Genomic DNA, 23,259 nt, shown 5'->3' with positions numbered 1-23,259 from the left:
TAAAATGACTTTTTTTGCTGTTTTCTGCAAGTTGGTGGGACTAAATTTGGCAAAGTTGACCTCAGATGTGCCAAAGTACCAATTAGAGTTATAATATATATTATATTATAATATATAACATTCCTCTTCCTCACATTAAGTGACTGATCTCTCCCTGGTCCAGACAAAACAAAAGTCCCAGACAAAACTCCCTGCAAGCAAGCTTTGTTTAAATTTGTTAACAGTCCAAAATGATGGTCAGCTTAAGGTCAGAAACATTCTCAACACAAGTACATGAACGCAAATAACAGCGCTCGGCTAATGCATTGCAAACACTTGGTCCTTCTGTACAAACTCACTGTGTGTTCTTATGCAGTCAGCACTGAAGGGGGCGCTAGAGGACAAATCAGAGAGGGATCTACTGTTATTCCAACAGCCTCAACAGCTAAACATAGACAAATAGAGGAGAGTGAGCTGCTTTACCTCTTCTGTTGGAATGGAAAGATGATAATGCATCATATTTTTATGTTTATGTAGCCGTCTTTGCGTAAGAGTTGGCTGTTGTTATAGCACCCCCTGCTGTCACACTCATTATGCAGCTCGCGCTTGTGTTGTATTATGAAATGCGCTGTGACACATTTTTTAACGCAAATACGCATGAAACTCTGTCTGTGTAGCTTGAAGCGTCACATCCTTGCGTGGAGCATGTTTCGGGCCTAAAGCTGCACTATGCAAGATGTTTTTTTTTTATTAAAAAAAATGATAGTATTAGCATTCAGCAGAAAACAGGCTAAATATGGTGTAATGCGATGCTGCGAGTCGCCCTGTAAAGCCTGAGATAATCATTTAAATGTCACATGACTCAAAAAGAAGGTCTGACTGGATGTTTAGGTCTCAATTGCAAATAATAAACCTTATTATAAAGGTTTATTACACTGTTGTTTGTAATGTAGCTTGATGCTGCTTCCTACCTACATTAGCCCATTGCCGTCTATAAGCACATTGTCTGCACGGTGTCTACAGGTTACGGATACAATGTTAGCGCTGAACGTTCAAATTTGAGACACGGTATGTTTGTGATTCTGCTACAAAAAAAACAGCATAAACAAGCAGAACTGGTCACCAGCAAAACCAGGATATGTTGTTTTTTGGATGCTGGTATGCTGGTCAACCAGCATGACCATGCTGCGTGCCCAGCTAAACCAGCACCAGACCAGCATAAACCAGCACAGACCAGTGACCATCAGACAGCTTGTTCTCCATTTTGCATTTTTTATTCACATTTCAGTTATATATATATATATATATATATATATATATATATATATATGTATTTATGTATATATACATGTGTGTGTGTGTGTGTGTGTTTGTATAATAGTAAAGATATATATTTTTTCTATTAAAACAAACATTTAACCATTTGAAACCATGTTGCCAGGAGCTTTAACATTTTTCATATAATTAAACATTATTATAATGATATAATACACATGCTCATTGTTTTCCTGGGGTCACACCATATGACTTGGTAAACTGACCCAGCTTAATCATGAATTTTTTCACTATTTGTGAAAGGGCAACTGACCTTGCCATTGCACAACGAAGGTCACTTGAGGTCTTCTTTATGATGCAATATCCTGCCCAGTCTTTCTTAAAAGCATGTCAGAGTAAAAGTCCTTTGTTGCCGGTTGTGCCACATGACATTTGAGGAAATCGGAATTTATGGATAAAGCTTTTTCAATGAGGTGTACACTTTTAAAGACTGTAATGCAGCATGTAATTATTTTAAATGATTTTAAAGGAATATATGACTAAATTACTCTTTGTAAAAGTTTACTTAATCTGCATATATAGCTGGACGGTCGCACTAACTGACATTTTTTTGCAAGGCATAAATGAATAAATGAATTTTATTTTGTGTTTTGTAGACTAATGTGATGTCCGGGACTTATTCATATTTATTTTGATGGATCTCTATTTCATGTATTTAGGTTGGAAAGCTCATAAGGTTCAAACAGCATAGATTTGCATTGAATTAATTGTCTTTGCATCGATTTACCAGACTTTTTAGAGACTGTTACTACTAGGCCCCTCCATCTGTTACCATTAACAGTGCCTGTGGTGTTGTGGCTGTAACATCTGCACTCCTGTCACTTTCAGCTGAATTGCACATAAACAGTTCATGCTTTGATTTGTAGCAGAGACATGTAGGCTGCCTGCATAAACATGTTAATAAAAAATATTCATCTTGCTCAAATACCTATTTTTCATTTATTTTTTGTTTAGCAAAAACGAATAAGTGCTGGATTGCGTCCCGCTCTCCTCTCGTAAATCAAGGTTACTGCACTTGAAAATGTTTTATCATTCATCTGAGCTGCTTCAACTGATAAGCCCTTGACTGATGGCAAGGTTATACTACAAGTACGATGGTATGCCAAAGTTTCAGTGCGCCCAGTCGAATTTCATGTTCTGTTGATTTTGTAAGTGAAAACAGATGTTTCTGCAAATGTCATATCTCCATTTTTGTTGTTTTTCAGTTTTTGACATAATCTGAAAATTGTCTTTTACATTGTGTGTAAATTTCACTATCATTGGACCAAAAGAAAGGCCCAAAATTACTTGGACAAAAACTCCTGTAAAGTTACTATTTTGCAGAAATGAGGTTTTGTTCTGACAGCAGCGATATTTATATACATATATAGTGTGTTTCGATGTGTGTATATATATATATATATATATATATACACATATATATATATATATATACATTGTAAAATTCAGCAAATAAACAGTAATTGTGCATTACAACTGTGTGCTCTTTGTAGAGGATGTTTACTTATTTTCACCTATCATTCGACCAGGGGTGCCAAAACTTTTGCACACAAGTGTAAAATCGCCCCGGCTTGCTCGATTGCTGGGCTCGTGTCATCTACTTTTTCGTTTACTCAAAATTCAGTGTCCTGTATGGAAGCTTTTCACACATCGAAACATAAGAGAAATATGAAATATACATGAAATGAGGCAGCAGATGACATATAGTGCAGCTGCAAATCAGTAGCCCGACAACCCCCACCCCTACCCATCCAACCCCCCCAAACCGCCCCCCCCCCTCGTGGCTGTCATAGCAACATCCACACATGTGCCTGCTGGCGGGAGATGTAATGAGATGAGCACACAGAAGCTGTTGGGCTGCTGTTCGGCCGAACGGGCCTCTATCGCCGGACATCAGACTGATATTAATGACGGAGCTTTTGATGCTGATTACGTTGCTGATACTTTTACACCATGTCGTACATCAAGCCTACTTCAGAGCGAGCTTTGGGTCCAAACACATTTTACACGTTTTAGCCTCTACTGAACATGCCCTCAGATCTGCCAGTAACACGCAGGCGCTTGACCAACATTAAAGGATTCCTGATAAGTAGCTCCGGTTGTGTAGTTTTTTCTTTAGAAGCTGCAGCTTTGTGAAGGTCAACCTGAAATTAAGGGGAATTACACCATTTTGTCAAACGCTTTGCTTCATTTAATGGTTAGGATGTGAACAAAGTCGTTCAGAGAGATTTGATGCGAAATGGTCCATTCAAACAGTCAGAATTATTCACAGTGGTGGTGATGGAAACCAGACGTCTGAGGAGTTTAAGGCCTCTAAAAGCCACCTGGCTTGCATGATATAGTAATGAATGTGCCATTTGATTCCTGAGACATTGTTATATGGTAGTCTTGAGAAGATTTTAAAGATGGTTTTTAATCAATTCATAGTGGAGGGATACGTGTAAGGTGTTGTGAGGCAAAATAGTCCCCAAAGACCACACCAGACTCTCCCTTACATACACAGCATTGGCTTTGTGCAAACTTTCAGCGCATTTTCATCTTCTTCATTTCTTACTCTCATTTATTATTTATACGCTACACTAAGGCCCAATTCCATTTTACCCCTCGCCCCTACCACTCAGCCCTTACCCCTCCGTTTTGCGTGTTCATGTCTAGGAGTAGGGTGTCCTGATTGTTGCTGAGATAGAGGGGTAGGGTGGAGTGTTAGAGCTACATGGCCCTCCAAACGGAGGTTTTTCAGAGGCAACACTCCAAACAGAATGTTATGAGAAAAAAAACACAGTATTATCTTAGTTTTATGTTGTTTCAGTGTATTATGGTCCTTTTCTTTATAACACGCATTAAAATCTCTAGTAGTAGCTGATGTCTCGGTAGCTAGCTAATTTTCCTGTTCCACCTTAAATGGTGCAGCAGTTACATTCTGGCACCTCAGACATCGGAACTGCTGCTTCATTTAAGGTGTAACGGGAAAATACGTTGGGGAATAGCTGAAGAATTAGTGGTGGGTGATAATAAATAATCGTCCCTCTTTGAAAGTATATGATGCCCTAAATGTAAATAAAGCCCAGCAGTGAGGAGCTGAACTTTACCCTCCTCTGCTGTCACTGCAGACTGGCAGGGTCGCCTACAGAGCAGCGCTGGTAGCTGTTAATGAAGTAATGCTCTTTTTATTTGAGGGTCCCATTTCATAGAGGAAGATTTCAACCACTACCCCTTGTAAGTATGTTCCAAGGGGCAAGATGACACTCGAAAACAAGGGGTAGTGGTGAAAATAAGAAATAGGGTTGGGCCTAATTTTTCCCGGGGTGGTTTAGTAATGATAAAATAAAAACTGTGAAAGCTTAAATATGACAGTCATAACCCTCAGTCCGCTGCAAACTCATGCTAGCTGAGCGAGTTAAGGTATGCATTTCTCACTGCCCACCTGCTCGGATATGTCGTCATCCTTCATAAGTAGCTTTTTCATTCTTGTCTTCTCAGCTCCACTTTTTCCACTGTTATCCATCTTCACATGATCCACATATGAAAACTGCTATGTCGGTAATGCAAAACCATTTAGGAACTCTTTAGAGCACCAGCATCAGATTCACACCATTGCACTGAATTTTATATGCTAATCTCTCGAGGCTGATGTTACCTTCTCATTTGAATTTCTGTTCAACCTTAAATTCAGGCGTCTGAACGTGACGGCTACATTTAAGGTGGAACTTCAGCTTTATCTCATTCTTATTCACTGTACGAGACTCAATCAGTTAGAATTAGCAAACCGAGGCTGCACCACTTGAGGTTGGGGGCGCTGGTTTATCCCCTACATTACTACAGATATACACTCGGATGTAACTACTGCAAGGAAAACCAGCACAAACAAGCATGGCTGATCATCAGCAAAGCCAGCATTTGTTGTGTTTTGGATGCAGGTGTGCTGGTCAACCAGCTTGACCATGTTGGGTGACCAGCATACCAGCACAAAGCAGCATGTTGTTCACCAGCAAAACCAGCATATGTTGTGTTTTGGATGCTGGATGCTGGTATGCTTGTCGACCATGCTGGGTGACCAGCTAAACCAGCACTAGACCAGCATAAACCAGTTGTACTGTCTTTTTCAGCAGGGATAATTATAGTTTGTCTGTGTGTCTTGTGCTCATATTCATGAGTTTATACACACAGTAATCAGCCCAAAATGCTACCGGCCCACTGGGAATTCTCCCGACTCTTCCAATTTCCCACTCCGGCACTGGGAAACCCGAAGTTTTGATGTGTTCTTGTGTATGCGGTGGACATGAGGCCCACCCTCCTATATTAAAACAGCAGTAGAACATCATAATAAATCTGCAGCTGCAGTCATTTAGTAATAAGGCCTTTGTCTTTTTTTTTCAAAGCAGCTTTTCGTAAGTCATGAACGCTAACAATCCCTCGCATTTATGAAAGACATCACAAACCTAAGCAGTAAATAAGAACGCAATGTGTGTCATTTGGGGATGATTTCTATCCTTTAAACAAAACAACAACTCTATCCATTAAGATAATCACCATCATCATCTCTGACAAAAGACCTAAATTACCGCTCTCCCTCGGTAATCTCTGATTAATCTCACTAAGAGCTTGATGATGTCCAATCCATGAAATTATATTTGGGCTAGAAGAGGTATTACTACAGTATGAATTGCAGACCTATTCAAGCTCAAATGGATTTATTTCCTGCATTTTATGTTTCTCCAGATTTGGACGCAGTCTTAATGTTTTCCCTGTTGGCAACATGCCTGACTCAACTCACCAGCTCATTACGGAGCCCTTCATGAGGGTAAAATGAGTGTGGTAGAACAGGAAAACACTAAGGATGTGTCCAAATCCTGTATTTCTGCTTTAAATAGTGTGCCAACATAGTACTTTAGAAAGATTACAGTGTCCAAAATCATTGAAAATCACAGACAAAAATCCATTAACTGGACAACAGAGCTGACAAAGAGTTGAAGTGTGTGAAAAATGGACACCATTAATTCTGTACTTCCAGCAATACGGAATTTCTAGTGTAGACAATTGCCACTCAGTAGTGTGTTTTGGGTTTGTCAGACACTAGAGGGCGCTCCCAAGCCAGTCCTAAATGAGTGGGATCCTATGGAGCTTTTGTATAAAAAATAATTATTTGTAAATGCTTAATAACTTTCATACAGAACAATCAAATATAAAATATATCAACACCACTGATGTTGGAACTCCAATTATAGGACTTTCTAACAGTGTCTTATGTATATTCATGACGTCAGTGAGCGCCAATGAGCTGATCAGCTCACCGACCAATCAGCACTCAGTAGCAGTAATGCCAGCCAATTAGCACTCAGTAGCAGTAATGCCAACCAATCACCCATATAACTCCTGAGTAGACTGATAAATCAATGTGATGATCAGCTATTAATCTCAGTGTTACTGAGCTCTGCTAAAGCCTGAGTAGACTGATAAATCAATGTGATCAGTTATTAATCTCAGTGTTACTGAGCTCTGCTAAAGCCTGAGTAGACTGATAAATCAATGTGATCGGTTATTAATCTCAGTGTAACTGAGCTCTGCTAAAGCTTGAGTAGACTGATAAATCAATGTAATGATCAGCTATTAATCTCAGTGTTACTGAGCTCTGCTAAAGCCTGAGTAGACTGATAAATCAATGTGATCAGTTATTAATCTCAGTGTTAATTAGTTCTGCTAAAGCCTGAGTAGACTGATAAATCAATGTGATCAGCAGTTATTAATCTCTGCATTATTAAACTGTTTTGAGTAATGATCTTTGACATGTTCATGAGTGATAAGCTCAGCATCAGTGTTGTACTGGACTCCTGCTTGGGGGATTGTGGAAGCAGTAGTGGAGCAGCAAAAAATGGGAATTTTGTAACTTCCTGCAAATGATAAGTGGACATTTCATTAAACATAGTGTTTACATGTTGTTGTTTGTTAGTGTAAAGATGTGTTATGTGTTGCTTTGTATCAGGGTGTGGGTTTAGTTAGTGTGTTTTGAGTTGGGGGGTTGGTTTACCGCCAGGGTGAAGCCTGTAGCTGGTGGTGAGCTCCACCTTGAGTTTGGTGCTTTGTATGTGCCTTTCTTCCTTGGTGTTTAATAAAAAGCACTCCTCATGGTGGAAATCGTGGTCTCGTCTGTGTCCTACTCTAGGACAGCGAGGAACGGTGAGAGTTAAATAAAATTTACAACAGCATGTGCCTTATCAATATGTCTTCTAAATGCATTCTGAGTGTGTTACTTCATTATGCATTGTAATGAAATATGAAGTATTTAAGTGTATTAAGTATTCAGCCATCACTACCTTTTTCAAATTATTCTGCCCAACCTTGTCTGTGGCTGTGAATGAATGCAGAAATGTACTGTAGTCCAGAGAGGCCATGAGGTAGTTATAATTTTCTGGGTTGTCATCTTGAGATAACGCGTTAACTATCTTAACTTTAAGTTATTTTCTTGAAATAACGAGTTAATTATTTTGTGATCTCAAGAAAACAAAATTGTTTTACTATGAAGCCCTGCTGATGACATCCCATATAAATAAAAATAATGCATGGCCTTACTAATGCATGGGAATGAGATCCTAATGCGTGGCCTTGACTTAGTAAGGTGTGGGAACAAGATCATGCCTTACTAAGTCGTGGTCATGCATTAGGATCTCGTTTCCACTCCTTTCTAAGTCACGACTTAATTATCTTGTTCCCGTGCCTTACTATACGGAGCCCTACAGAGCCCTGCTGGTGACATCCTGTATAAATAAAAATAATGTGTGGCCACGCATTATGATCTTGTTCCCACGCCTTACTAAGTCGTGGCCACGCATTATTTTTATTTATACAGGATGTCATCACCAGGGCTCTATGTGGCCACCACGTAGTAAGACGTGGGAACGAGGTCCTAATGCGTGGCCACGACTTAACAAGGTGTGGGAATGAGATGATTAAGTCATGGCCACGCATGGCCACGCATTAGGATCTCGTTCCCACTACTTGCCACAACTTAATTATCTTTTTCGCATGCCTTACTAAGTCATGGCCACGCATTATTTTATTTTATAAAGGGTGTCACCAGCAGAGCTCCGTAGTTTTCTGGAGATAACAAGTTAATTATCTTGTGATCTCAAGGCAACAAAGTTGTTATATTGAGATTACGTGTTAATTATATTGTGATCTCAAGGTAACAAAGTTGAAGTACTACAAGAGAGTTAACTCATTGTCTCAAGATAACATCTTTGTTATCTTGGGATCAGGAGACAATTAGCTCGTTGTCTCAGCTCATGGCGTCACCAGACGTCCATAGAAATGAATGCAGTAAGGTGCACTGGAGTCTTGGTGGGAGGGCCCGGCGTGGAAGCCAGAAATCCAGCGGCTCTTAAGACCATGGAGCTTTACAGCGGGCAACATCTGCTTGCCGCTCCACGATAAGAATGGGTTTTAGCCAGTGTTCACTCACATACGCTCTCTCTCTCTCTCTCTCTCTCTCTCACACACACTCTCTCTCTCTCTCTCTCTCTCTCTCTCTCTCTCTCACTCTCTCTCTCTCTCTCTCTCGCTCTCTCTCTCTCTCTCTCACACTCTCTCTCTCTCTCTCACACACTCTCTCTCTCTCCCCCTCTCTCTCTCTCTCTCTCCCTCTCTCTCTCTCTCTCTCTCTCTCTCACACTCACACAGTAATCTGACGGAGGAGAGAGCGGAGCGCGCTGTGCAGATGAGGATGGGAGCCCTTCTGTCCACATAATCTCATGTAGCGCTCCAACATCGAGGACACAAAAGTGGACCTGCAAGCGCCGATCTGCGGGGGAAGATCCCAGCTCTGCAAAATGAGGACAGCCATGGTAGCACTTTTCCTTTTTACTGTTAAATTCAAACTATTTCCACCACTGCTCGTTGCATTGTTCGTGAAGTGGGGCTGCTGCGGCGATTGCATTGCAACGGCACATTGCATTATCAGAGATTAAAGCTTAAAACAATAGAAAGCAGCCCTAAGCGACCCGCTCGCGCTGGGGTTAGAGTTTGTAGCACGAGGCATCCAGTATTGCACAAGTTGCTCTGTTATTTGCCAGCTGCTGGTTCGAATTGTCCGTTCCACCTTAAATGGTGCAGCAGTTCCATTCTGGCGCCTGTGGCATTTAAGGTGGAACGGAAAATTAGAATGAGGAGCCAGTTTCAGCCTCGTGAATTTGCAAATGCAAGTCTGGGGGCAAAACATTTCTGCATTTTCAGTCTCTGCTATTAAAAACTCAGTTATTATGTTTGATATGTTGGCCTCTTTTTGCAGCAAAGCAACCTGTAATCAACCTGTGATGGAGTTTTTCAAAGATCTTGTCTCCTTTATAGCTGCCAACAGGGTGTAATCAATATCTGATTTGCAGAAAAATAGTTTTCCCATTTGCACAGACAACTTTGCAAGCTTGCATTTGTGCTTTTCCAGCACTGAAGTACAACATGCATTGTTGTGATGCAGTTTTTGGAGCTTTCTTTTCGCAGTGCATGATGCTTTTGCACGTATTGCAGTGCTGACAGGTTGGAAGCTGCGCATCTTGATGTTGTTGACCTGGGATCTCTCTCTCTTCAGCGCCATGGAGCAGCCGTGTTTCTGGCCATCACCATGTGCACCAGCTTGTTCTTTGTGTATAACGTGAATAACAGCGATGGGGGCAGATCCAGCGATGGGGCCGGCCAGACAGTGAAGACCACCAAAGCTCCAGCCAAAGCCCGGCCAGCTCCTCCAGCCCTACAGGGCTACACCAGCATCATCGACCACAGTGTGAGTACCAGTCCTCACATGGCTTTGAATGGACACTCATGCATTTTTTTGAAACCTTATCTGAATCTGGCATTTGAAAAGCCATTAATTCAGAGTGTTTAGAAGAGAAGCCAATGGGGCAGATGCTGGGAAATGACTGTGCGCTACAGATGCAGGTTCAAAACTCCTTTAACAAGTGCGCACCGCTTCATTTGTTCAGAAAGCTTCTCAGGGGGCTTTTCCACTAGTCCAGTGGTTCTTTAATAGAGGTTTGACTGGGCCTGAAGCGTTGGTCCAAACACAAATACAGCCTGAGAAGCTTCAGTCTGAGCCAGATCAGACCTGAAGTACAGTCCAAACCTGACTTCCTGACCAAGATCAAGTTTTGAGTCCAAAACTGACCTTTGTCCAACAACATTTTGTTTGAAACTGACCCAACCTGACCCACATCATCAATTTTTAGTCCGAAACTGAGCCATGTCTGACAAAATTCTGTTTGAAACTGACCCAACCTGACCCACATCGTCAATTTTGAGTTAAAAACTGACCCATGTCCAACAAAATTCTGTTGAAACTGACCCAACCTGACCCACATCATCAATTTTGAGTCCAAAACTGACCCGTGTCCAACATAATTTTGTTTGAAACTGACCCAACCTGACCCACGTTGCAAGGTCCAAAGCTGTCTTGAGTGTAGGGCTGAAAAAATCTGACATGAATTAATCGGCTTAAATGTGGCCTGTTAATGTGAAGAACTGTACTAATAAAATGTTTGGCAAACTGAGGTTCTGTTTCACCAATAGCTAAACTACCATCACAGAAAAAATCTGATGTGTAAACCTGCTTATAACTTTGAGCTACAATACATAATAAGCTATAGCTAAAAATAAGTCATGTAATAATAAATATGTAGATCAACTTTTTTCAACATTTTAATATGCTAGTTCACGAGAAGAGCTCTGTGTGAACAGGTTTCTAGGACGCCATTTTTCCACGTGAAAATTGTGTTTACAGTATAAGTTGTGTTTTAAGCTAAATAGCCAGTGGCACGTAGTCAAATGATGCAACAAAGTTAAAAAATGTGTGATAATATTAATGGCGATAACATGCTATTAGAACTATATTACATTACTATGTTAAAAAAACTCCCAGTCTTTACTTCTTTTCAAATTTCAGCTAAAATTGATTATTTTCTTTTGCTATCTGCTCACAGAGGTACAACACTTGAGGTGTACTGCTGCCCTCTTCAGGTCAAGTCGTTAACTGCCTCTAGGTTGGATGTCACTTCAAACGGAAAATCGAAAACGGGAATATTTGTAGTCGACATTAACAAAAATGACGAATAATTATTTCAGTACTGGTCCTGGATTGCAGTTTGCTTTCAATGGGGAATCACCGTTCAGAGTCCTGTGTGGTCCAGCTCCCGTATCCACAAAGCTTCTCAGATCAGGAGTGCTGATCTAGTATCTGTGTGCAGTTTCACCTTGTCTGTTATTATAAGCTCGGCTCATATAGTGACTTGGGTTTAGCACAGTGCACTTTTCCAAAAAAATGCTACCTGAGATAGTTTTTACAGACTTTTAAAGGGGTATTCCTCTGATTTTTCTGCATAATTCAATTGGTGAGACGTAAAGTCATTCAGGGTAGTTTGGTGTGAAATGGTTGATTGTAGAGACTCAGATTTCTTTACAGTGGTGGTGATAGGAACCAGGGGTCATCATGTCTACAACACAAATATAGCCATTTTATTTACTATCCGAAACCACCAGTGAACCTACACAAGTCTTCTGAGTTTTTATATGTAATGTTGATGATGGAAAATAAGTTTTCTTTGGGGACTATTTTGCCTTACAACACCCTCCCCGCTATGCATGGTTAAATAAAATGGTTTTAGGCTAAAACGTATCTCCAAACTATTGTGAAACAGTGTTTCAGATATTACACAACAAATTCATTAAAAATTAATGTAATAACCTCTGCTTTTAAGGTATTAAACACTTCAGACGTCTGGATCCTGTCACTACCACAATGAACATATTTGGCTCTAGAAAGGAGCTTTTCACATCAAACCACTCTGAATGACTTTGTAAACTTTTTACCCATTTAAATATGAAGAAATCTTGAAAAAAATGGTTGAAAACTCATTTAAAGTTATCTATAAGCTATAGCCAGGGTCAGATTTTCCAGTAAAAAGTATGTTTTCCAACTCATCAACTCATTACCAAGCACTATATGATGTTAAAATGGATGTTGTAGAGCAAGGACAGCAGTGAACAGTGAGAAATGAGAAACCAAGAAAACCATGTTCCCAAAACACAGCTTATTTTTGGGGCGATTGGTTTTTATTAGATGATCCTCAGCAGTGCAATCACCCAATACTTAAACGGCAGTGAAGGAGGACAGACGTCTGCCTGCCTGTCCTGCTTTGCATTTAAAATATTCCATTTTTTTTGACTGCGATTGGACTAAATTTATGCAGACTGGTGATGAATATGGAGGTGCATTTTAGTGATGAATGCGTTGGTATTCATAATTCACTTTTCTGTTGCAATGCATTAAGGAATTAAACGCATGAATAACGAGGAAGGAATTGTGTGGCTAAAAATTAATCGGTGGCATTTCGTAACAGGGCTGACATTTTCCTGCTGTTTGTGTGGATGTTATTTTAAATGTCTTGTTTTGCTCGCCGCTAGTTATTGTTCTTCTACTTTAGGCTGAAAAACAAGTCAGCTTATGGCGTCTGTAATGTGAGTTGAGAATGAGAAAGGTTTCTAGTTAACTTTTGCTTAGCATTAATTGGAAAATGGCCTTTTTGGCACAAGTGTTTTTATTTCATTACAGCTACTTGCAGTTCTAGCGCCCTGTATTGGACCTGAACTTGTCTTAGAGATTTGAGCTGAAGGGGAAAGTGAGATTGGAGTCACCCACAAATATTTTCCACTTGGAAATTTTTTTGTGCCAGTGAACAGTGGTGGAATTTCAATCTGAAAGGCTCTAACTACCAAAGAAAGCAGGAATGTTGCTAATGTTGCTAACGTTATTTTTGAGGCTATCACAATCATGAAATTATAGATGACAATTCATTGTTGTATAAATAATTGCGATTAATGGTTTTATTGTCTTTTGCTGCTCAATGATTGAAATAAAGTACAGCCTAAAGTGGCCAAATCGGCTGATTAGCCATCTTGCTTACTAGCTATATTTGATTATTAGCTAATACTGGTTGTACTTTCAAAATGATACACGATATACTGTAAGTGTGAACACAAATGTCTACAGTCACACAGAATCATGTGTTGAGTCAAGCAAAGACTCATGAAAGTGAAAATATAAGGACAAAAACACTCACAGCGCTAGCATACATGCTAAATAAATTAGGGCTGTCGCGATCATGAAAATTCATTGCGATCAATTTAATAGTCCTTTTTGCTCCTTGATTGAGCTAAAGTATAGACTATAATTAGCTGATTAGCGGTTTTGCTTCCTAGCTATGTTTGAAAGCTAATACTGGCTGTACTGTCAAAATAATATACTATATACTGTTGAGTGTGCACACACATCTCTACAGTCACACAGAATTATGTGTTGAGGCAAACAAAGCTACACAAAAGTGAAAATATGAGGAGAAAGTGCTCAGTGTGCTAGCATACATGCTAAAAATGTTAGATTTAGCTAGCTAACCCAACAGATTACGGCTGTCACGATCATGAAAATTTACTTGACAATTAATTGTCATGTAAGTCATTGCGATTAACAATTTAATTCTCTTTTTCTGCTCTTTAATTGAACTAAAGTACCGCCTAAATTGGCGAATTAGCCATCTTGCTTCCTAGCTGTGTTTGTTTGCTAATATTGGTTGTAAAGTCTAAATGCTATGCACTGTTGAATGTACACACAGATCTCTACCGTCACACAGAATTAAGTGTTGAGTCGAGCAAAGCTACACAAGAGTGAAAATATGAGGAAAAAGTGCTCACTCTGCTAGCATACATGCTAAAATCGTTAGCATTAGCGAACCAACAAACAGATTACGGCTGTCACGCTCCTGAAAATTTACATGACAATAAATTGCCATATAAAAAATTGCGATTAACAATTTAATTGTCTGTTTTGCTCACTGATTGAACTAAAGTACAGCCTAAATTGGCTGATTAGACATCTTGCTTCTTAGCTAAGTTTAACAGCTAATACCGGTTGTACTGTCAAAATGATGTACTATATACTGTTGAGTGTACACACAGATCTCTACCGTCACAAAGAATTAAGTGTTGAGTCAAGGAAAACTACACAACAGTGAAAATATAAGGACAAAAAACACTCATTCTGCTAGCATTCATGCTAAAAACATTAGAAATAGCTAGCTAGCAAATAGATAAACACTATTGCACTCCTAAATAACTCTAATCATCTCAAATAATTGCAATTAGAAAATTGCAATTATTTATTACTTGTTACTTTCCCACTGATTTTTTATACCCCTCTCAACTAGCTGGTTAGCTAGCTAAATAACATTAGCTGGCTAGCTGGCTAACAGGGTTGGCTAATGAGAACAAGGCTACTTATTCTGCTAGCTTGTTGAGTAAGATTAGATTCAGACTTTGGATTGTGAGAGAGTTTTAAACAGCCAATATTGTTTAATACTAAATTTAAAAGAATAGTTTGGCAAACTATTATATTTACACCACATGTAGTCAACCAGCCACGTCTGGTGTTTAAATTGTGCTTCTTTAGCTTAGGGCTGGAGTTACATTGCTAACAAACACTAGAAGTCAATAGTCACCCAAATAGTTTTTGTAAATACATCCTAAAACTGAATTTTAACCCACTCGGTCCGCATCCAGGTCTTTATTAAGTGTGTGCAGACTTGATATGGTTTAGAATACAGTATGTTTTTCTGTAACCCATGAAAAATGAACAGAACTCCGCCGTGTAGCTGAATGCTGGGAGCAGCCATTTTAGACAACAGGCACCGAAATAATTCACATTTGCGTGAACAGATTACGTTCAGGATTTCTGTTATTTCTTTTTATAAATAACAGCTAATATAACTGTGTATAATAACTATGTTGACTTTTGAAGATGCAGATCGAGCAGGTTGAGAGAAGTTTTGGAGATGTATGTATGGAAAAGATTTGGGTGACTATTGATTTACAGTGTTTGTTAGCAACATTAGTCTCATAGCTTCAGCACTAAGCTAAAGAGGCAAAATTTGGACACCAAACACATCTTGCCAGATCAACAACATCTGAGATAAGTGTACCATTGTGTACATTAGACTTTTCACCAAACTATTCCTTTAAAGTGGACGTGTTTTGCATATCAGATGACCCCTTCCTGTCAAAGTAGGTGGTTCTTGGACATATGGAGTGCTGAAGCTTACCACTCTGTGTCGTTGGCTTATGATGTGGCTGCTAACAGTCATTACTTTTTCTGTGTCTTCATGCCTAAGGTTACATGTATAGCAGCTGTGTAGGCACAGCACCCAATCCGATTGAGCTTTATTAATGTAGAAATTGGCTATATGGCTTCATTTATAGTATTATATTAATTAAAAATACGTTTTTTAAAAAGAAGAAATGATGGAATGTGTTTTATGTACTTACATTTTTTATGTACTTTGGGTGATAGAAAATTTACCAGCCCCAGAATTTTAATTGGCCAGTCTTGCTGAGTTTTTCTCTGCTCAAATACCAGTATTTAACGGAAACCCTACCCCACAACCCTAAAACATCTCCTTCTGTTTCTCATTAATCACTATTTACCCCGGCACATGCAGACTGCCCACTCAATAACCGCCTGCCGAATATGCTTTCGCTCCTCTCTTCCATCTCCTATTGATGGATCCGGAATGCTCCCTCCTCGACAGCTCTCGTCTCGGCTCCGGCAGGTGACTTGGGCTGTTTTCTTTGCTGAGGCTTGCCGGAAAATACGCAGTCATGATGAGAAGTGGCAGCATGTCTTTGATGCTGCGCTGAAAACCCGAACGGCGCTGCGGTTCGATTGGGAGTTATCTGGGATTGGTTATCAATGGAGCTTCCTCACACCCAGACTCAATAGAGGTCTTTCTGCTGGCCGGATCGACTTCAGCCATGATGAATTACCTCGACCCCGAGACAAATCCACTGTCTTTCTTGATGTGATCTCAGTAGAAAAGAAGACTGAGATGCAGGTTTCGGTTGTTGGAATTAACTAGGTGTTCTGTTATTCATCTCAGAGATGTCTGAAGTTTGCATCTTTAGTTTTGCATTGGACCTACAAGGCTGTTGTAGCTAATAAGTAATAGAAGCCCCATATGGAAATCTGATCTATGGCAATATATGAATATCAACTATATTAGCATATATCAGTGCTGTTGGAACTTTTTTCAATTTTTAACATATTTTGAAATTACCTGTTGCCCTTTACATTGTCTGTAAACTTAATGATGAATGGACCAAAAAAAGTGGCCCAGAATTACTTGCAAAAAAGTCTGGTTCCATTGACTTACATTAAAAGTAAAATATGTTTTTTCTTTCTCCTGTAAAGTTACCATTTTGGAGATACAAGGTTTTGTTCCAACAGCAGCGATATAAACTTCCTTTATATCCAACTTATTTTATTATTCACTCATAACAGCACAACACACACTAACACACCACCACCACGTCAGTGTTACTGCAGTGCTGAGAATGACCCACCACCCAAATAGTACCTGCTCTGTGAGGGTCCATGGGGGTCCTGACCACTGAAGAACAGGGTAAAAGGGGGCTAACAAAGTATGCAGAGAAACAGATGGACTACAGTCTGTAACTGTAGAACTACAAAGTGTGCCTATATAGTAAGTGGAGCTGATAAAATGGACAATGAGCGTAGAAACAAGCAGGTGGTCATAATGTTATGCCTGATCGGTGTATATGTCAACATATTTCAAATTAGCCATTTTTCAACCATTGCATATTCATTCATATATTTTGCATATGTCCAATATTTGACACGTACATATATGTACACTACATATATGACCGTATATTTTTACATTTATGCCTGAACCTTTATGATAAATGATTGTTAAACTAATTATATGATAGTAAATACTAAATACATACAGTAAATAAACAAAAATGAGTCTTCTTAAGCATCTAAAAAATATAATCCAACAAGTAAATGCCATCTAGCCAAGCTGAGTGCGTTTTATTTGTGATGCAGAACACAGATTTTACCAAAATAAAATATTTTAAAAAGTAATTGTGCCAGGACTTCTCTGTGAGTAAGGTTAGACAGAGTTAGTATCGGTACTCGGTATCGGCCGATACTAAAGAATCAGGTATTGGTATTGGAAGGAAAAAAGTGGTATCGATGCATGTCTAACGTACTACGTATATAACATAGTTGAAATAGTGACTTAATAAAGTTGATCTCAACCAAACAATCTGCTCAGCATCTGCTTTTCAGGATGATGTGTAGAGCCACACTGCTTAAACTAGCATTTCACTGTTGTCTGAAGAAAACCTTGTATCTCCATTTTTGATGTTTTTTCAGGTTTTGACATAATTTTAAAATACCTGTTTCACTTTACATTTTTTGTAAATTTCATGATGATTGGAGTAAAAGAAATGACCCGAAATTGCTTGTAAAAACATCTGGTTCCATTGACTTACATTGAAAGTAAAGTATGTTTTTTCCTTCTCCTGTAAAGTTATCATTTCGGAGATACAAGGTTTTGTTCTGACAGCAGCGATATGTTACCAGCAACAAATCTCTGAAAAAGAGCTGAAAAGCGGCTAGCAGCAGTTGCCAAGAAGTGATTGGAGAGCTGAAGAAAATGGGGCGGGTCTTGAGATGGTTCTGATTGGCTCAGTCCGCGATGCTGGCAGTCTAGTTGGCACATGGTGTTTGTTGTACACTGGACATCGTACAGTATTCGACTATGAAGTCTAGCATGTACATACATACATACATACATACATCATCTAAACCGCTTATCCTTCTGGGTCGCGGTGGGGTGCTGGAGCCTATCCCAGCTGTCATTGGGCGGAAGGCAGGATACACCCTGGACAGGTCGCCAGTCCATCACAGGGCAGTCTAGCATGTAGTGCATTGTATATACTAGGGCAGTATGTAGTTTAGTAGTATAGTAGTATGACATTTCAAAGGCACCCTGTGTTTGGTTTTTATGATTCTGCATCTTTACAATAGGGTTTCTTAAAAGCATCATAGCACAAAGAAAACTGTTAGTCACGAGATGATCCTGTTCTGCACTGCAACAATAAACATAAGTGAGTTCCATCTTCTCTGAAACATAAAGACCCCTAAACAGGCAGGCGACGTTATCTGCTGGATGGACTGCGTGGAGGTCATGCATTGTTTGTGTGTGACGGGATTATTTCGGTGGATTATGAAGTCATGCATGCTGGCATTTATGTCAAATGTATGTCTAAGTGCTCTTTTGCTCGGTCCTTGTAGGAAATTTAATTCATGCGGTTGTCGAGGCGAACGTGCTCTTATGTGTCAGCTTAAAAGGTTTTTCTAGATGCATGTTTTTCTTTTTTTTCGCTCAGTGTTTGCCTTGAGAGGATTTGAGGAGCAGGGCTTCATACGAAAGCCTTGAAAGCTGAATGCAAATTCTACCATCAAACGTAATGCTGTATGAGAGAAATTCAGTTTTGCGTGTTTCCACTTTGCTGCAGTGTTTCTCAGATTTTTGTTTAAAAGTAGGCTTTGACCTGCATATTTCTGTCTCTCTGTGCAGCGTTCAATGCACAGCGAGCACTTTGTAATCACAAAACACGAATCATCTCCGTGTTTTTCACTCATAGCTCATAGAAACAAGTGGAGAAATTCCATTGAAAGTGCAGGTTCTTCACTTTCAGTCAAAAACACATCATTATGATATGAATTTGATGAAAAGTAATATGTTTTTTTATGCCAAAACAAACAGAAACAAGCTGATACAGAATATAATGTAAATGTAATACATTATGTAACTATGTAATTGATTGTGAAATGATTGTATTACATTAAAATTGTACAGCAAAATGACAATAACATCTCATCTAATGGTTAAGCAGTGCAAAAGCATAGTAATATCATATTGATTGCGAATTTGATGTGCTCTTTTGTTTGACCAGTGACTGAGGAGACACACTGAGAGGTGCATCAGTCATGAATAGTAGTGGGTGGTATGGCAAAATATGTAGATCACAGTTTATATATTAGTGTTGCACCGATACCAACACTGTTTTGGTATCAGCGCCGATACTGACGCAAAAGCAGTGCCGGTGATGGGGATACCGATACCTATGACTGACACACAAAGCAATTTCTGACACATGCATGTGTGTCAGTAGACAGAACTTAACAACAAAATGCGCATGGCAGAACCTGTAACAGCAATTTTTGGAGCGAAAAACACGCTAACGGAGCCGCTTACCTGAACAGCTGAGCTGCTTCTTTCAGTTATCACTCGTCTGCCGCTGTGTGGTCACTTACAGTCTGAGGTAATGTTACTGAGAGAGCCGAAGGAACCGCCAAACTCTTGCCGTAATGATAGCCTTTAGCCCCGATTTAGCCTTTAGGATAGCAGCCCACTAACCAAAAAAATAAGAAAATAAGTTTTAGACGTATTAGATGTATTAGACGTATTAAACGATACTAAAGGTATCGGTATCAGAAAGGAAAAAGTGGTATCAGTGCATCTGTAGTACATATACAGTATATTGCCAAAAGTATTCGCTCGCCTGCCTTCACACGCATATGAACTTGAGTGACATCCCATTCTTAATCCATAGGGTTTAATATGATGTCGGCCCACCCTTTGCAGCTATAACAGCTTCAACTCTTCTGGGAAGGCTCTCCACAAGGTTTAGGAGTGTGTTTATGGGAATTTTTTGACCATTCTTCCAGAAGCGCATTTGTGAGGTCAGACACTGATGTTGGACGAGAAGGCCTGGCTCGCAGTCTCCGCTCTATTTCATCCCAAAGGTGTTCTATCGGGTTGAGGTCAGGACTCTGTGCAGGCCAGTCAAGTTCTTCCGCTCCAAACTCGCTCATCCATGTCTTTATGGACCTTGCTTTGTGCACTGGTGCGCAGTCATGTTGGAACAGGAAGGGGCCAAACTCCCCAAACTGTTCCCACAAAGTTGGGAGCATGAATTCGTCCAAAATCTCTTGGTCTGCTGAAGCATTAAGAGTTCCTTTCACTGGAACTAAGGGGCCGAGCCCAACTCCTGAAAAACACCACACCATAATCCCCCCTCCACCAAACTTTACACTCGGCACAATGCAGTCAAACAAGTACCGTTCTCCTGGCAACCGCCAAACCCAGACTCATCCATCGGATTGCCAGACGGAGAAGCGTGATTCGTCACTCCAGAGAACACGTCTCCACTGCTCTAGAGTCCAGTGGCGGCGCTTTACACCACTGCATTCGACGCTTTGCATTGCGCTTGGTGATGCAAGGCTTGGATGCAGCTGCTCAGCCATGGAAACCCATTCCATGAAGCTCTCTACGCTGTTCTTGAGCTAATCTGAAGGCCACGTGAAGTTTGGAAAAAAAGTTGCCGACCTCTGCGCACTATGCGCCTCAGCATCCGCTGACCCCGCTCTGTCATTTTACGTGGCCGACTTCGTGGCTGAGTTGCTGTCGTTCCTAATCGCTTCCACTTTGTCATAATACCACTGACAGTTGACTGTGGAATATTTAGTAGCGAGGAAATTTCACGACTGGACTTGTTGCACATGTGGCGTCCTATCATGGTACCACGCTGGAATTCACTGAGCTCCTGGATATATATATATATATAGCTGCTGTAGGAAGAAAACCTTCACTTCTCCATTTTTTTGTTTTTCAGTTTTTGAGATAATTTGAAAGTGCCTGTTACTCTTTACATGGTTTGTAAATTTCATGATGAATGGGTCAAAAGAAATGGCCCAAAATGACTTTGAAAACAGTCTGGTTCCATTGACTTACATTAAAAGTAAAGTAGATTTTTTCCTTCTCCTGTAAAGTTACCATTTTGGAGATACAAGGTTTTGTTCTGACAGCAGCGAAATAAACTTTTCCTGTAAGATTACTATTTTTGGAGATTTCAGAAAAATTTGGAAATTGCTATTTCGAGGTTTTCTCCCAACAACAGCGATGTATGTATAACTGTGTAGAGGTTGCCATGACAACGAGCATCACGTGAGTCCAGTCAGAGTGAGATGAGCAGCAGTGAGCAGCGCTTGTGTTTTTAATTACTTTAAAATGATGTCAGACTCAGGAAAACGTCCTTCACATGTCCTTATTAAAGAAGGCCGAGAGGAAGACGTCGTGTTCTGAGACACATAAGCTGGACGTCCGTCCCACCGCCGTCTTTTAAAGATCAGAGCATAAACTTCGTCTCCTCTGCAGACCAGTTTCTGCTCCGCCATGTTGAACTTTATAAACTTTCACTATGACGCGACGAACATGATCAGAACGGACTTAAACTTTCTGATAGGGAATGTAATCAGATACAGGCGTTTACACGGATATTATTCTTCTATTTAACAGATTATTTACAGGATTACCCACCTCGATCAGTCAGGTAGAAACAGTATTCTGAATGGCCTCAACGGGACTAGACTATTCTGATTGAGGCGTTTACATGGACGTATTCTATTCCAATTGAGCTATTAGTTTACTAATGTTATTAATGGATTATTAGGCTGCATGTAAACGTGCTGTTGTCTTTAAGGTACACACAAAGTTTCTTCAAGGCAGTGTTTCTATTTAGGACCATGAGTTCTATATAGAAACATTTTCATGCTTAATTGGTTCTTTGCATGGTGAAATCGTTCTTCAGATTAATGGAGAACGTGTTGTATATGGTTCTATATAGAACCTTTTTGAAGATGGTTCTATATAGAACCAAAAACTTCTTAACTGAGATACTAGAAATGAGAAAAACTTTTGACTCAACTAAGAAGTTTGAGTTGGGTGAACTCCGTTGACCTCAAGTTGAGTTAACTCAAAAAGCTGTGTAATCAGGTACGATATCATTTAAAGATGAGCTGACTTCTCATTTTTACAGCGTAGGGTTTGAATATTCCAATGAGAAAATATTGTATATTATGAATATAAAACAGAATGTTCAACATTCGTGACTGTGATTATCTGTGTGACTGTTTGACTGTGAAAATATGATTGCTTCCATCTGTTCAGGTCGTTCACTGATTAGTTAGAGGCTCTTTTACATACTTCGCAATATCTTCAGCATTGAGACAGCCGACATTCTGAAAATGATCAATGATACGTTGTGCCGCCCTTCGATTTAGCCATTCTGTATGTAACGTTGACCTTTTATCTTCGTCTGTTTGATCAATACAGTCGCTCCTGATGGGTGACCGGAGAGAGGCTTTGGTCAGTTCTTTCTGCTTTTCATTTGCTGGATGGCTGCTTCTTTGAATCCTCTCAGTGCAGAGCATCTGTGAGTCAGTGTACGTTTGGGGGAAGGGGAGAGCGAGTGAGCGAGAGAGAGAGAAAGATAGAGAGAGAAGGGGGGGGACAGATAGTGAGCAGTGGAGGGGGGTCCCAAAGGGCTTCTCTCTACACACGGTAGCAGCCTGATGTCTCTAGTGGTGGCAGATGTGCTCTCAGCCTGAAGCTCTCTCTGCTTTGACTCATAGCTGGCTGCAGTAGAGGTGATACACTGATACAACTGTTAATGTAACATGTTATAGAGTCTAGAGCTGAACGATGTGGAAAACATACAATACTGTAATTATATTAATATGTATTGTGATTGTAAAATACCTTGCTATGTATTACAACACTTCGGTGAACCACTGAATGGATATGGTTTAAAGATTCCATAATTTTAACCCAAACCTATTACATTTGTTGTAGGGTCTGACCGATATGAAAATATTGCGACCGATACCAATTTTAGGGCGCAAAATTCCCTGTAATCGATGATACAGGTCGATGTATTTTTAGAGATGCACTGATATAGAAATTTTTTTTGCATATATCTGGCTATGTTGATAGTGATGCAGATGCATAAACTTTAATAAAATTAAGAAATTGGGACTACATGATACCTTGATTAGCATTACAGAGAAACATAACATTTATTTCTTTTGGGTTACAAATGCAGTAATATGAATAAAATGCAGATATTTATAGCGTAGCAGTCCAGCAGCACCTAAACCTTCAACAGAAACCAATAAATACATCATCAAATATTAGTTTGAAA

General features: G+C 39.8%; 1 protein-coding gene across 1 annotated transcript in view; it reads left to right on the top strand.

Moving 5' to 3' along the window:
- The first annotated feature begins 9,002 nt into the window (after positions 1-9,002).
- The window catches only part of st6galnac5a (ST6 (alpha-N-acetyl-neuraminyl-2,3-beta-galactosyl-1,3)-N-acetylgalactosaminide alpha-2,6-sialyltransferase 5a), a 57,468-nt gene continuing 43,211 nt past the window's right edge, over positions 9,003-23,259 (top strand). Inside the window, exons 1-2 of the mRNA XM_036596633.1 lie at positions 9,003-9,152; positions 9,893-10,084. Of these exons, the coding sequence (XP_036452526.1) occupies positions 9,138-9,152; positions 9,893-10,084 (207 nt within the window). The 5' untranslated portion in view covers positions 9,003-9,137. The remainder of the gene's footprint in view (positions 9,153-9,892; positions 10,085-23,259) is intronic.

Source organism: Colossoma macropomum, unplaced genomic scaffold (assembly GCF_904425465.1).
Source record: "Colossoma macropomum unplaced genomic scaffold, Colossoma_macropomum, whole genome shotgun sequence".
Taxonomy (NCBI): domain Eukaryota; kingdom Metazoa; phylum Chordata; class Actinopteri; order Characiformes; family Serrasalmidae; genus Colossoma; species Colossoma macropomum.
Note: the sequence above shows the minus strand (reverse complement) of the source record. Positions and strands in the feature narration are given on the sequence as shown.